Source organism: Zingiber officinale, chromosome 6A (assembly GCF_018446385.1).
Source record: "Zingiber officinale cultivar Zhangliang chromosome 6A, Zo_v1.1, whole genome shotgun sequence".
In the NCBI taxonomy this organism is placed as follows: domain Eukaryota; kingdom Viridiplantae; phylum Streptophyta; class Magnoliopsida; order Zingiberales; family Zingiberaceae; genus Zingiber; species Zingiber officinale.
This window is the reverse complement of record NC_055997.1, coordinates 140,917,131-140,931,903: the sequence shown is the minus strand read 5'-3', so window position 1 is coordinate 140,931,903 and position 14,773 is coordinate 140,917,131. Positions and strand designations below refer to the sequence as shown.

The 14,773-nt window shown below is 46.8% G+C and overlaps 2 protein-coding genes and 1 pseudogene across 2 annotated transcripts; 1 reads left to right on the top strand and 2 right to left on the bottom strand.

Moving 5' to 3' along the window:
- Positions 1–269: 269 nt before the first annotated feature.
- LOC121998359 lies at positions 270–2,457 on the bottom strand (annotated as a pseudogene).
- A 166-nt stretch (positions 2,458–2,623) lies between these two features.
- On the top strand, positions 2,624–4,431 carry LOC121998360 (probable protein phosphatase 2C 68). Its single transcript, XM_042553259.1, has 4 exons — positions 2,624–3,142; positions 3,261–3,596; positions 3,670–3,775; positions 3,856–4,431. Exons 1-4 carry the CDS (start codon positions 2,756–2,758, stop codon positions 4,176–4,178), a joined length of 1,152 nt encoding a protein of 383 aa, XP_042409193.1. The 5' UTR covers positions 2,624–2,755; the 3' UTR covers positions 4,179–4,431.
- Positions 4,432–5,169: 738 nt separating this feature from the next.
- LOC121998356 (BEL1-like homeodomain protein 9) lies at positions 5,170–9,057 on the bottom strand. Its single transcript, XM_042553258.1, has 4 exons — positions 8,099–9,057; positions 6,049–6,431; positions 5,713–5,773; positions 5,170–5,623 (listed from the first exon to the last, which is right to left on the bottom strand). The coding sequence occupies exons 1-4, from the start codon at positions 8,861–8,863 to the stop codon at positions 5,276–5,278; spliced, it is 1,557 nt and encodes a 518-aa protein (XP_042409192.1). The 5' UTR covers positions 8,864–9,057; the 3' UTR covers positions 5,170–5,275.
- Positions 9,058–14,773: the final 5,716 nt, after the last annotated feature.

Here is a 14,773-nt window from a genome sequence, read left to right as displayed (position 1 = left end):
TATCAAAGTTAACGAGCCTAACTCGTTAAGCGAGCTCGGACTCGTTTTCGGTCTCGTTTAAAGCTCATTTTAAGGCTCATTTTTTTGGCTCGTGAGCCTATAAACGAATATGTTCGCGAGTTCACGAGCTGAATATCCTTAAGCTCGAGCTCGGCTCGATAAAACTATCGAGCTCGAAATCGAACTCAAGCTCGGTTCGATAAGATAAACGAATGAACTTGAACGAGTTTTTTACTGAATCGAGCTCCGAAAAGCTCACAAACTGTTTGGTTCATTTACATCCCTAATGGTAACACCTCATGTGCTAACCACTAAACCCATCCGAGGGGACACTCGTCAATCATGTGGCACATGATTGACGAGGAGTGTCCCCTCGGATGAGTCTAGTGGCTGTGGTTCTCCTGATCATTGCTACTTATGAACAAAGCTACTTTACAATTCCTAATCAAGCAATACATGGCAGTTTGGATGTTGTCTGACATCCTTGTGCATGCTTATCACTGGTTGGCATTGGCCATGAAATCTCCGTCCCTCTTTAGAAATCTTCAAATTCAGAAGCCATTGGCATTGGCTCTGTTTGAGCGTGCCTAGGTGGTACAAAAGGCATGATCACACTGATGCAACTTCCAACCAACTGCGACCCAACAACGTTCTCAATTTCCTTCTCTTGATTAGTTTCTTCACCTGAACAGCATCTCTACGTCTCCCAGCGTCTGCTAGAGCATTTGACAGCAGCAGACAGCTCCCTGCGCTATCTGGCTCGAGCTTAAGCAGATGAGAAGCTGCCAACTTTGCGAGCTCGATATTGCTGTGGCTCCGACTTGCCGCAAGCAATGCTCCCCATACGAAAGCGTCAGGCTCCATGGGCATCTCTGCGATCAAATCGCAGGCCTCTGTGAGCTCGCCTGCTCTCCCCAGCATGTCCACCATGCAAGCATAGTGCTCCATCCTAGGCTCGATCCTGTGCTTCGCCTGCATTGAGTGGAACAATCCCTTGCCGAGCTCGACCATTCCGCCATGACTACAAGCCGACAGCGCGGCCGTAAATGAAAGATGATCGGGTCTCTCTCCTGTGCTTCCCATTCGATAGAAGAGCTCGATTGCTTCCTTGCAGTAGCCTTGATTAGCGTAGCCAAATATCATAGAATTCCATGAAACCGTGCTTCTTTCCGGCATATCATCGAACACCTTGTGCGCTTCGTGAGCGAGGCCGCATTTGGTATACATGTCAATCAGCGCGCTACCAACATACAAATCCTCTGCAATTCCTGCAACCAGAGCTAAGCCGTGAATCTGTTTCCCGCGGCGCAAATCCGCTGCATTGGCACAAGCTGGCAAGAGGTTACTGATGGTGATCGAGCTCGGCCGGAGTCTTGCAATCTTCACCATATGGATAAAGATCTCAAAGGCTTTATCGTATTTGAAATTGAACACGAAGCCGGAGATGATGGAGGTCCAGGAGAACACGTCGGGCTCGATCCCATCCGACTGCATCGATCTCAACAACTCCGTGGCCATTTCATTCTCGCCCTGGTGAGCGAATCCGGAGATGAGGGCGTTCCACGTGACAAGATCGGGTTTTAACCCCAAAGACGGCATCTTGACGGCGAGAACCAGCGCGGCTTCTGCCGCGATAAAGTGAGCGTAGCCGGAGACTATGGCGTTCCAGATGACCAGGTCCGTGTCGAGCGTTGCGTCGAACAGGCGTCGGGCGTCGGGAACTTGGCCGCACTTGCAGTACATGTCGATGAGGGCGCTGCGGATGAAGGCGTCGTGGTGGAGGGAGGAGCGGAGGGCGACGGCGTGGAGAGCTCGGCCGGTGTTTGAGTCGGGAATGCGGGCGCAAGCCCGGAGGATGGTGGGGAGGACGTAACGGTTGGCAGCGAAGCCTTGATGGAGCATCTGTCGGAAGAGTTGGAGGGTGCGGCGGTGGAGGGCTTGGCGGGAGGAGCCGTGGATGAGTGCGATCTAGTGGCTGAGATTTGTCTTACCCATTCGGAGGCAACAGGCAGAAAGGCCTTCTACTACATAGTTTATACATGGATTGTTATAGAAGAGTGGCCAGGCTTAGCCCGGCAAGTCGAGACCATGTTCGACCCAATCCATTTTCAATATCAACGTCTCCTTAACCCCATTTCTACCAGCACCGAAACCGCAGCCAACCCCACGTGGTCCCGCTCTTCCTTTCTTTCTCCGCCAACCACCTCGCTTTCAACCAAAAGATCTGCGCCATTATTGTTCGGGTATTTGTCTCACGGCGTCGCAATCGATGCCCATCTTTCGCGTACACGTTCCTGCCAGTAACTGCACCGCGCCACGTTTTGCATAGCCTAACTTCCGAGTTTGAAAATATCTCCCGACAATGGACACGTGCCCTTCCATGCCCTTCCAGTAAAAGAAAAGAATAAAATAAAATAAAAAGACAGCAAAGGCAGCCCTACCGATCGGAACACGTGTCGGACACGCGCCGACGGCAAACCATCCACGCGTCCCGGCGTCAGATGGGAGAACCGGAGATGCTCGATGGGCAGTCAGAAGAACGGCTGAGATGCGCCAGGCGACGACGGTACCGTAATCGTGACTGCCAGCTGCCCCGTTTTGGTGGCACATCCGCTTTGTTCCGGGCCGGCATTGACGAACTCGGCCCGTGCGTTTTTATTCTTCTTCATCTCCCTAGTTCCTCATTCCTCGGGAGGCTCTCGCAGGTGAGGGATTTTGGATGCAGTGGCCTTGATCTGTTCTGGTTTGGGACAGTATGGCCGAGATCTGCAAGCAGGCGACGAAGGTCTCCTCGGCATCGATCGGTGAGACCAGGCTGCGGCGGTTCAGGATCGTCACTGCGGTGGGGGAGGATACGGGCAAGAAGCGGCATAGAGTGGATCCTGGTTGCGACTACGTTGAGAACCACGGAGAGGATACAAGGAATGGGTCGACACAGAGGACAAGAGCAGCATTGATGGAATCGGAGCGTACTTGCAGAGCTAGAGATTTGGAGTCGATGGTTGGGGATGGGCGTCCAAGGTATGGGGTGACATCGGTCCGCGGTCGGAGGAGGGAAATGGAGGACGCCGTTACTGTTCGCTTAGACTTCGTTCATCGACACCATTTCTTCGGCGTCTACGACGGTCATGGATGCTCGCATGTAAGAAGAGCTCTAGCTCTTCTTCTTTTTGTTTCGCAAGCTTGTCTATCTCTTCCGTTCTTTTGTCTCTGATCTTTAGTTGCTACCGGATGGGGCAAATTGGCGCCGGCCTTTTCAGGTGGCGGAATCATGCAGAGATCGGATGCATGAGATGGTGGTGGAGGAAATATCGGCATCGATGCCTGGGAAGGGTTTGGATTGGCCTGCCATCATGGAGATCAGCTTCGCGCGGATGGATGCGGAGGCTGTGGCCTGTTGCAACGGAGGGTCGGCGCCAGGCACAGTGGTGGCGTCCTGCCGGTGCGAGATGCAGACGACCAAGTGCGATCACGTCGGCTCCACCGCCGTGGTCGCGGTGGTGGAGTCGACAAGGATCGTCGTCGCCAACTGCGGCGACTCTCGTGCTGTGCTCTGCCGAAACGGCGTGCCCGTCCCTCTCTCGTCCGATCATAAGGTGAGCTTTCCGATTGCAAAATCCCCTTTTCTGCACGATGCATCCTGACGACTTTGCTCCCAATGTTTGGTAGCCGGACCGACCCGACGAGCTGAGACGGATCGAGGAGGCCGGTGGTCGAGTCATCTACTGGGACGGCGCCAGAGTTTTGGGTGTCCTGGCCATGTCGCGAGCGATAGGTAAGCTAAATTCCTCTTCCTCCTGCCCTTCTGCGTGGCTTCTGGTGGTTCATTAACTATGCGATTTGATTACTCTGCAGGCGATAGTTATCTGAAGCCGTACGTGATAGCGGAGCCGGAGGTGACGGTGACGGAAAGGAAGGAGGAGGACGAGTGTCTGATCCTGGGAAGCGACGGACTCTGGGACGTGGTGAGCAACGAAATGGCGTGCGAGATCGCGAGGACGTGCCTGCGGAACAGCGGCCCGAGGGCGAGGACCGCGGTGGCGATGAGGGAAGCGGAAGAAACGGGGTCGGACAGGGCATGTTCGGACGCGGCGCTTCTGTTGACGAAGCTAGCGTTGGCGCGGCGCAGCACGGACAACATCAGCGTCGTCGTCGTCGATCTCAGAACAAGACGCTGAAACGAAGCGCCGCGTGTCAGTGTCTGGGACGTCGGACTGTCAAACGGGTCTCTTTAGTTTTTAGTAGGGGATTTTTTTTTTTTTTTTTGAAGGCAGGTTCATGTTTTTTGGCCGTAGGATTAGGAAATCATCCAATCCCGATTCAAAAGAAAAGCAATCGAGATCGTTGGTTTTAAATCGATGGCTTGATTTGAATGATCGTTGGTTTTAAATCGATGGTTTTAAAGCTAGAGATAATCGGTCCTTCATTTCATAGTCATGTCTTTTGGAATTTTTATTGTCGAAGGAGGTCCGGCATTACATAGTGTTTTGGAATTTTTATTGTCCAAGGAGACAGGAGTGATAGTCTCTGAGGAGTCCTCCCATCTCTTACTATCACATGCGCATATCTTGGAATTTGGTGTCTAATGAGAAGCCAAAGCAGGTTTCAATCTTCCAACTGATTCAAGAAAAATGAGACATTCGTACGCATGGTTTGGAATTTGGTATCTAATGAGAAGCCAAAGCAAGTTTCAATCTTCTAACTGATTCAAGAAAAATGAGACATTTGTAAGCAACTGACCATGGCAATGACAAACAGAGGTGTCTCTGACGCGGAGGCAGGGGTGGCTCTGTTGGTGTAATATGAGTAAGCAAGGCAGGGGTGGCACTGTTGGTGTAATATATGAGTAAGCAGAAACGGAGATTTGCGACGTATCAAGACGTTCGGGTTGTAGCATATAGAAATACTTTAACTCAAGTTCGCTAAGGAAATTTTATCAGCAAATTACTATGCTTCATCGTCATCTCGTCCGGAAGCTTGAGCGGCCATAGCAACTACTCCGGCAGACAAACAAAACCGTTTTGAGGTGTTGAGTAGGCTAACCAAATCTATCAAAAGCCATTTGCCTCTGGTTCTTAGATTAGCAAGGACGACACCCCAAATCCAAAAGAAGAGAGAAAAAAAAAGGGAGGGAAACATTCCAAGTCATCAACCATTTGTATGCGCCAATTGAGTCAGGATGAATTAATACGTCCTGAATAAATAAATACACGTTCGTAACCAATCTTACATGCTTAATTAATTATCCACTTCATGCATCGCACATTTTGATTGATCACCCAACGAAGTCATGCAGCAAACGATCCTTCCCAAAAGCTCTCACCAAATAGGGGTCATTGCACTCCTCCAGCCCGAACCGGCTCGCCACACTCACCGGCAGTGGTTCCCCGGCAAAGCGAGCCCCATTGTCGTTCTGCAGGCCGAGGGTGAGTGACACGACATTAACCCGGGCCGGCAAAATGTTCACTCCACTTGAAGGCACATCGGAGTACGGGAAGTTGGAGGACGACGGCTGTGGCTGGTGACTGCTCGTTTTGTTCTTCTGACGCATATCGAGCGAGTGGATCTCCTCAACCATTGGCTTCCAAAGACGGACTCGTGCATTGATAAACCAATTAGAGACCTGGCCATGAGCATTAAAACCATAATTAAGCTACATCAAACAACACATGCAATTAGTGTTAACTAATAATTAGTAACACCATTAATTACCTGGTTTCTTGTGAGACCAGTTTGTTTTGCCAAGTTATGCTTGTCCACATCAGTGGGATACCTAGAGAATTATTTAACTATGATCAAACAAATGCCACTGCATGGAACATGAAACTATAAGATTATAATAACTTAGTACTGATCCACAAGTAGTAAGCAACATGGACTAAACCAATATTTAAACCATAGCAAACCCTACCAAATTATAGTGCACATCATTGACTAGTTCTGTTTGATATCTTATCTTGTTGCATGAGCAGTAAACTGACCATATTGAAATGCAACAGCAACAAGATTAAGATCACTGGATCGTTAACTAAGAAGTTGTTTACTTACGGATGCAAGAAGTGCTCAAAGAGCCATGCCCGGAGGACGGAGACGGCTCGCTCCGGAAGCCCCCTTTGCGGCCGCCATACGTGTGGTTGAGCTTGAGCTGCCAAGGCAGCATGGTCAGTGATATTGGTTGGTCTTTGAAGGAATCCAGTGTTGTTTAGTAGACCAAAGCTTGAGATGTCTTCTCTTCGGACAGTGGCTTTGGTGCTTTTGTTCACCTGGTGGAGTTGGTCAGAGATGATGTTCTTCAGGCATCGGAAGTGTTTGGACATGATTTTGAGGGCAATCGAGGCGTATGGAGCAGCGGAGCTCAACCCCGCGACTGACTCAAAAGATGTGATAACATCTTGCACTTGCTGATAGTATTGTTTGTATCTTCTGCAGACCTGAAAAAGCAGCAGTTGGAAAGGCAGAAATCAGAGATGACAATCAAAAAGTTCGATGTACGAACACTCTCAGGCTTCAAAAATTTTGTAAATTGCAAGATGGTTCGCGATAAATTTGAGTTTTGACACAAAATTGTGGTTGCAAAAGTGAACTTGTAATCTCAGGGATTTCTAATGTGACAAGCAAAATTTAAGGACTACAGACAGCATGAACTTCATTTTCTTGGTGTCTAGGCATTCTCGGTAGTTGATGCTTGTTTATATAATACTTCCTCCTATGGGCTTGTCGACTAAAAAAGATCAAAGTTACAACAAGTAGTTTTGCTTCATCTTCTTTGATGTCTGTCATAGTTGTCTAAATCTGCCTCTACCGACACAAATTGCACGAATTGGATAGGTATTGAAAAAAATCTATCTGATCTTCCTCGATAAAATGGAAATCTTATAAATATTGATGGAAACAGTAAAAAGAGACGGCTTTGAAAAGATTAAACTTCACTAGAAATTGGATGGAATCAAATGAAACTTCATCAAAAATTCAATTGAATAAAGATGATTTTGGAGACTCAACCAATTTAGCTGACTTCAGACTCATCTCAATTTTGACTTCCTAGTGAAGTCGATCACACTAGAGATAGTCTTCATCACTTGCTCAAATCCCACATTGAATCTGTTAGCCTCACCATAGCTCAAGATATATATACCATGAGCTCCGCGACCACTCATTCATCCTTGTCACTGCTCGCTAAATTGACGATTCACCTAGCTCTCACTTGCTCATTGTGGATCAAAAGGCAACAAGATATCTCATTTACTCATTCTATCATTCACTAATTTGATATTATGAAATCAATCATAATTGATATCTATGATCTTATATTATGTCCCACAAGCTCAATATGTAAGAAAGCTACCAATTTATATTCTTAACAGATAAGTAGTATAGCAAAGTTTGTAAACAATCTATGATTTGGAACTTTGAGTAATAAAATTTAGTATTTTTTATAAATGAACATTATTTATTTCTTCTGATGTAAATTCCTTTCCTAAATAGATCATTTAGCTTCACTGATTTAATGAATTATGTAGTAAAGGCACACCATTTTTAACTATATTCTCTAGGGTAAATCATGAGAGTTCAGGAACTAGATTAGGATCATGAAATACCTTCAACATATTGATAAGTATGTCTGTGTTATATAATTAATCAAAGATTAGATTAGGATCATGAGCTGATATTCCTTCGACATGCAAATCATATCACAGTGTCTAGGGCTAACAAAAGAAGGAAAATGTGTAACCCTAATTTGAAGTAAATTTATCCTCTATCTATATATAATATTACTGCACCATGTTTTTTTCTTTAAAGATTATCATCCATTTCAAAGATGGAAGGAAGTCTCACACCTGTTGATTGAAAACCAGTTGACAAGATAGAACACAAGGGCAAAAATGCTACTCATACAATAAAGTATTCTCCTCGGAAACTTGCACTGGATCAAGAAAATCCAAAAGGAGAGGCAGAGAGATGATAATAATAATAATATCGACAAAAAAAAATTTAAACAAGTCATATCAAGACGATCAGTAGTAGTTAATTCGAACGATAAATAAGAAGTTTTATTACTATTTAATGCTTGATCAAGTTAATTGGGTAGCTTAATTACCTCGTCCAACATTGAGATGAGCGTGGTCTTCTTCCACTGGTGCTCCGAGCCAGAGCCGGCGACGTCATCTCCCATGCCGTGATCGTCCACCAGCGACGGCTCCCTCGGCGGCGGATCGGCATCCAGGAGCAACTCCTGCTGGCAGGCGCCGCGGCTAGCGCTGCCTCCGCCGTCGGCGGAGGCTTGGCTGGGTCCCACCTGGCACGCCTCCTCGAGCAGCCTCCTCGCCGGCTGGAGGAACCGGGAGCGGTTGAGGACGGCGGCGTAGCCGGTGAAGGGGCCGAGCGGGGCGGGCCGGCCAGCGAAGTGGCTCCGCGGGCGCGCGGAGGGGGAGGATGAGAGCGAGAGGGAGAAGCCTTGCGTGGGGATCTGGCGGCGCTGCCCCTGCAGCGACGGCGGCGCGACCGGGAGCGCACCGTGGCCGTCGAATTGCGCGACGCTGCCGTAGTTATTGTGGTAGTAGGAGGGCGACGTGGAGGCGGAGTGGAAGGCGGTCAAAGAATTCGCTCCCGCCGAGTAGATCGGCGCCGCCGCGCCGCCGGGCTCGTGCAGTACAAGCAGAGACCTCGACGCCGGAGACGCCTCTTCCTCCTCCGCCGCCGCCGCCGAAGGGAACCGCAGCTTCTCCCTTCGGCTGTACTGCGGCACGTGATAGTACATCTGCGGATGGTGGTGGTGGTGCAGCAGCAGCAGCTGCTCATCCCCTGCTCCTGCTCCCCCGCCGCCGCCGCCGCCGCCGAACCGATCCGCCGCCGAAGAAGCCATGACCTCTATCTGATTCTCGGTGGGTGGTCAGCGTAATCTTAAGCTCCGCCCTGGAGAGAGTAACGATGGAGGCCCCTATATCTTTTTGCCTCTCGCTTTCCACAGATCAAGTCACAAAGAAAAAAAATAATAGAAAGAAAGAAAACCAGCGGATGAACAGTTAGCCAAAGGCTGAGCCACTGAGGAGGAATATGGTTCAGTTGCGACTGGTGATCGTATTCATATTTATCTAATCTCTGATCTAGAGCCTTCTCTCTCCCTCTCTTAACTATAATAATTAATCTCACTCGTTCCATCTTTCTTCCTTTACGCTGTTTAACAGTACCCTCCTACCGCAGCTCACTGCTAGTTGTATTAAAAGTGGCTACAGTTCTACAGCAATTGATTAAAAGCCAGGCCGCCCGACGCGCACGTGGGACGCCCGCTCTCTCGCTGCTCGCCGGCGGCGGCGAAATTGATCATACCGCTTAGCTGCAAAAGCCAACAGAACGGAGGCCCGCAACAACGGTGGTGTGCAACCAGGTGTCCGCCTGCGATTGGACGGGCCGTACACACTTAGCTCAGGGATCACTGTCGTCGCTCGCGGCCAAAACAACTCGAGCGGCTCCTCGTCCCGACCCCCGGCGACGTTGCATTGTTGGTGCTAATTGGGCAGTTTTGCTTTCGAGTTAAAGATGGGCGCGCAGAGGGAGGTGCGCCCGACTTTTCCGTCGATTCTCTTCTACCGAGGACGACCTGGACATTGTAGGGAGCTGCCGCTGTTCGTAATCACGGATGAGACGATTCGTTAAGTTAATTCAATTTAACTAGTTGAGTTTTGTTGGAGTGAGTTTGTAACGATAATCATTGAGTTCACAATATTTAATTTTTATTGTAATTAACGTATTATTTATTAGAAATATAATTTTTCAATTATAGTAGGATAAATAGCATTTAATTTTTTATTATAATTATCATATTATGTTGTATATTATATAAAGTGTATATTATCACTGGACAGTTCAAGGAAAGAAAATATTTTTATTCTGCCTAAAGGTTTTGACATGGTATCAGAGTAAAACATTGATTTAGACTATATCATTGGACACGATGGCCTATCTATTTCCTTGGGATATTCTTACAAAGAAGATCAATTAGGCATGGTACTAAGAGGGAGAGACTCTATTACATGGATGACTTTATCAACGGTAGTGCTCACCACACATTTAATTATTATCAAGCACAATAGGTTCTTATATGGCATCGCTACAGAGCGTAAAAATCGACATATTCTGGAGTCCATACCCCGTCGCACCTTTGGGCTGATGCCGTTTGTGTCATCGTATATCTTATTAATCGAATGCTCTTCAAAGTCTTAGGGTTCCAAACTCCTCTACAAGTTCTGGTAACCTCGGGCTCATTACCTACTATTCTGACGCTTCCACCTCGTATTTTTGGATGTGTGACCTTTGTCCATTTTCCTGAAACCCAACGGACCAAACTTGATCCCCATGCCATCCGTTGTGTTTTTGTGGGATATGGTACTCACCAAAAGAGGTATCGATATTATGACCCGTTGGCTCACCGTACATATGTTATTCTGGATGTTACCTTCATGAAATTTGAATTATTTTACTCCCCCACTACTTCCCTTAAGGGGGAGATTGCATTAGAAGGGACTACATGACTCACATATGACCAACTAAATAAAGTAAGCATTCCACTTTCTGACTCAAATGAACAACCGAGCTATCCAAGAATGACTACCTGCCCAAGAGAAACAACAAATTGTTCAGTGCAAATAGAAGATTGCTAAGGAGGAACCACTCCTTGTCCAGGCGGCACAGCAAACATGCCAAACGAAACTCAATCTGTCCCAACCAACACCATGCAAGTACCGTTCGAGACCCCTCCCTCTCCATTATCCACCAGTCTATCTCCTGAGACTATCATTGAGGTACATCCTGTAGGACCGATGCGGCCGGCTAGAAGGGGGGGTTGAATAGCCCTGAGTAAAACACAACCCTTTCTCGGACAATTAAGCTAACACTTGAAAAAGAATAGATTAAGCAGAAAATAAAGCATAAAAACGAGGCACCGGTTTTGACTTGGTTACAACCGGGGAGGTTGTTAATCCAAGGAAGATTGTTGCACTAAAAACTCCTTCAGGCGGAGAAGCCTCGTTTACAGCAGTGTAGGCACAAAAAGAAAGAAGCTAATCAAAGAAATGGAAGCACACAAGTGTTGTTTACAATTTCTGAACTGATGTAAAGCTTCTGGACCAAGGCTGTATTTATAGCCTTGGTCGGGGCGCCTGGAAAGGTTCCGGGCGCCCTGGGGGGGATAAAATTTATCCCCCAACGTTCAGATCGAGATAATTCTCGATCTGGTCAAAATTACTGTTCCGGGCGCCCGGAAGGGTTCCGGGCGCCCCGGATGGGTCCGGGCGCCCCGGTCAGTTCCGGGCGCCCCGGACCCCGAAAGTCAACATAGTTGACTTTTTCATCCGGGACCGCTTCTCTGGTTCAGTCCCGCTTCGGTCCGGTTCTTCCGCTCCGGATCCGCTCGTTTGGGTGATCTCTGCCTTCCGGAAAAGGGCTCACCCGAACCCAACTTCCGGTCTTCTCGAGCGTGCTTCCCTCCGGCTTCTCGTCCCTCGGAATTGCCGCGTGTTTCCTTCTCGTCCGCCAGCGTACTCATCCGCAGTCTTCGTCCCTCGATCGTCGACCTTCTCGCTAGCTGCGTCTCTTGCTCCCCGAGCAATCTTCCGCTCCGGCTTTCGTCCCTCGGAACCACCGCGCGCTTCCTTCTCGTCCGCCGGTGTACTCTTCCGCAGCGCCTCGTCCCTCGGACGCACAGCGTGCCGTCCTTCTCGCTAGCTGCGTCTTCCACTCGAGTACCTGTGTTCCTAAGCTCCTGCACACTTAGACACAAGGTTAAATACACAGGACCTAACTTAACTTGTTGATCACACCAAAACAACCTTGGGGTTCCAACAATCTCCCCCTTTTTGGTGTGATCAACCCAAGTTAAGCTAGGGTTAAAATATACATAAAATTGAATTAAGTAAATTAACTTAAATTGCAATTTAAGTGCAAAAAGATAGAAAAAAAAAAAATTAAATTCTATCTACCTCCCCCTAGACTTATACTTTCCCTTCTCCCCCTTTGATCACAAAAAAAATGGGGTTCCAAGAAAAATAATCTAAGGGTTAAAGACTTAGAAAAAATATTTCTAAAAAAAATCTAAGTTTTTAAGAAATTTAGAAAATTTTCTAAGTAATTAAAGCTGAGATTTCTAGTTTCAAAAAAAAGTTCTTAACTTAGGAAAAAATAATTTTTGAGAATATAAAAATAACAAAATTCTAAGTAGGTAAATTGAAATAAAATGTTTTGAATAACCTTTTTCAAGCACTAATTAATTCTTGTATTAATGCTTCATTAGTAAGTTAATTAAACATTTATTTCAATATTTTGGCTTCCAGGTCGTGGCGAGGCACTAGGCCTTCTTGGTTATTGGAGCAACAACCACTTCCTTAGACAAAGCCTCATAAAGAAATTCTTTATTTAATTTTCTCACTTAAAGCGCTAATTTTACTTTTAAAATTAATTTAAACATGATTTAGGAACCCAATATAGGTTCTAACCTACTGGATTAACTAAAAAGTTTTTAGGGACATATTTTCTAGAGATATTTTTAATTTGTCCCTGGTGATATCTATAATACCAATTCAAATTATTGAACCTTCTAAAATTGGTTTTAGATGAGCAAGCAGAGTTTTTCAAATTTTCTACTTGAAAAATTAAATTTTGAATTTCTAATTTTAATTTTTCATTTTCTAAATTTGATTTATCTAGCATTTCTAACGGACAAGATGTAGCTAATATTGCTTTTAAATTTTTATTTTCATTTTCTAATTTGCAGCAATCTTTTGTTAAAATTTTAATGAATTTAAACATTTTATTAGGAGGAAGAGATCGTACCTCACTTACCTTGTCGATCTCGTTGTCGGTTTCTCCCCCTGAACTGCTGCTCTCTTCGGACGTGGCTCCCCCTTCATTGATGCTTTCGATGCTCATTTCGGAAGAGCTTGATTCGCAGTCGTCGTCTTGATGACTCGCCATTAACGCGAGCCCGGAGAACTCCTTGACTTCTGATTCCGACGACGTATCGTCCCACGTCGCTTTTAGGGCCTTGCGATTTTGGATAGGCTTCTTACCCTTGTCCTTCCCGTTGTTCTTCAGTTTAGGGCAATTGTCCTCGACGTGCCCTTCTTCATCGCAATGGTAGCAGCGGATGGTTCTTTTCTTTCTTCCCTGCGGATGGTTAGATTTCCTAGATTTACAAATATTTTTAAATCGTCTTACCATCATTACCATTTCCTCGTCGTCGAGAGAAGATTCTGACTCAGGTTCGTCTCTCGAAGCTTTAAGGGCGACATTATTCTTGGGCTCCTTCGGACCTGCACATCTTGACTCATGCACTTCAAAAGTTGAAAAGAATTCATCTAATGAAATTTTTTCTAGATCTTTTGAAATGTAAAAGGCATCTACTAGTGATGCCCATTTTGAGTTTCTAGGAAAGGAATTTAGGGCATACCTTAGCGAATCTCGGTTACTTACCTCTTCTCCGAGATTCGTAAGACTGGTGATGAGTTCCTGAATCCTCGAGTGTAGATGTGCAATTGTTTCACCTTCTTCAAATCGGAGGTTTGTAAGCTGGTTACGAAGTAAATCCCGTCTTGCAAGTTTGGCTTCGGATGTTCCTTCGTGTAACTCAAGGAATTTATCCCAAAGCTCCTTTGCCGAGTTGTAGGTACCGACTCGATTGACTTCTTGTGTTGGAAGTACACTTAGCAGATGAAATTCTGCTTTCTTGTTTGCCACGTGGTCAGCCTGCTCCTTCTTTGACCAATGATTTCTTGCTTTGCCCTCTGGTGCTTCATAGCCAAATTCCATTGTTAGTAATAAATCATAATCTGTTTCAAGAAATACCTCCATTCGCTTTTTCCAGCTAGCGAAGTCCCCTTCGAATTTTGGTGCGTGGATGTTGGATCCGGCCATCTTGTTGCTTCGTTTGGCGACTTGGCTCTGATACCACTTGTAGGACCGATGCGGCCGGCTAGAAGGGGGGGTTGAATAGCCCTGAGTAAAACACAACCCTTTCTCGGACAATTAAGCTAACACTTGAAAAAGAATAGATTAAGCAGAAAATAAAGCATAAAAACGAGGCACCGGTTTTGACTTAGTTACAACCGGGGAGGTTGTTAATCCAAGGAAGATTGTTGCACTAAAAACTCCTTCAGGCGGAGAAGCCTCGTTTACAGCAGTGTAGGCACAAAAAGAAAGAAGCTAATCAAAGAAATGGAAGCACACAAGTGTTGTTTACAATTTCTGAACTGATGTAAAGCTTCTGGACCAAGGCTATATTTATAGCCTTGGTCGGGGCGCCTGGAAAGGTTCCGGGCGCCCTGGGGGGGATAAAATTTATCCCCCAACGTTCAGATCGAGATAATTCTCGATCTGGTCAACATTACTGTTCCGGGCGCCCGGAAGGGTTCCGGGCGCCCCGGATGGGTCCGGGCGCCCCGGTCAGTTCCGGGCGCCCCGGACCCCGAAAGTCAACATAGTTGACTTTTTCATCCGGGACCGCTTCTCTGGTTCAGTCCCGCTTCGGTCCGGTTCTTCCGCTCCGGATCCGCTTGTTTGGGTGATCTCTGCCTTCCGGAAAAGGGCTCACCCGAACCCAACTTCCGGTCTTCTCGAGCGTGCTTCCCTCCGGCTTCTCGTCCCTCGGAATTGCCGCGTGTTTCCTTCTCGTCCGCCAGCGTACTCATCCGCAGTCTTCGTCCCTCGGTCGTCGACCTTCTCGCTAGCTGCGTCTCTTGCTCCCCGAGCAATCTTCCGCTCCGGCTTTCGTCCCTCGGAACCA

Coding starts and splice junctions, on each gene's coding strand:
- LOC121998356 (XM_042553258.1), bottom strand. CDS start 8,863: ATGGCTTCTTCGGCGGCGGATCGGTTCGGCGGCGGCGGCGGCGGCGGG. Junction 5,774..6,048: donor TTTGAGCACTTCTTGCATCC/GTAAGTAAACAA, acceptor ATAATTCTCTAG/GTATCCCACTGATGTGGACA. Junction 5,624..5,712: donor CTGGTCTCACAAGAAACCAG/GTAATTAATGGT, acceptor GCTCATGGCCAG/GTCTCTAATTGGTTTATCAA.
- LOC121998360 (XM_042553259.1), top strand. CDS start 2,756: ATGGCCGAGATCTGCAAGCAGGCGACGAAGGTCTCCTCGGCATCGATC. Junction 3,143..3,260: donor ACGGTCATGGATGCTCGCAT/GTAAGAAGAGCT, acceptor CGGCCTTTTCAG/GTGGCGGAATCATGCAGAGA. Junction 3,776..3,855: donor GGCCATGTCGCGAGCGATAG/GTAAGCTAAATT, acceptor ATTACTCTGCAG/GCGATAGTTATCTGAAGCCG.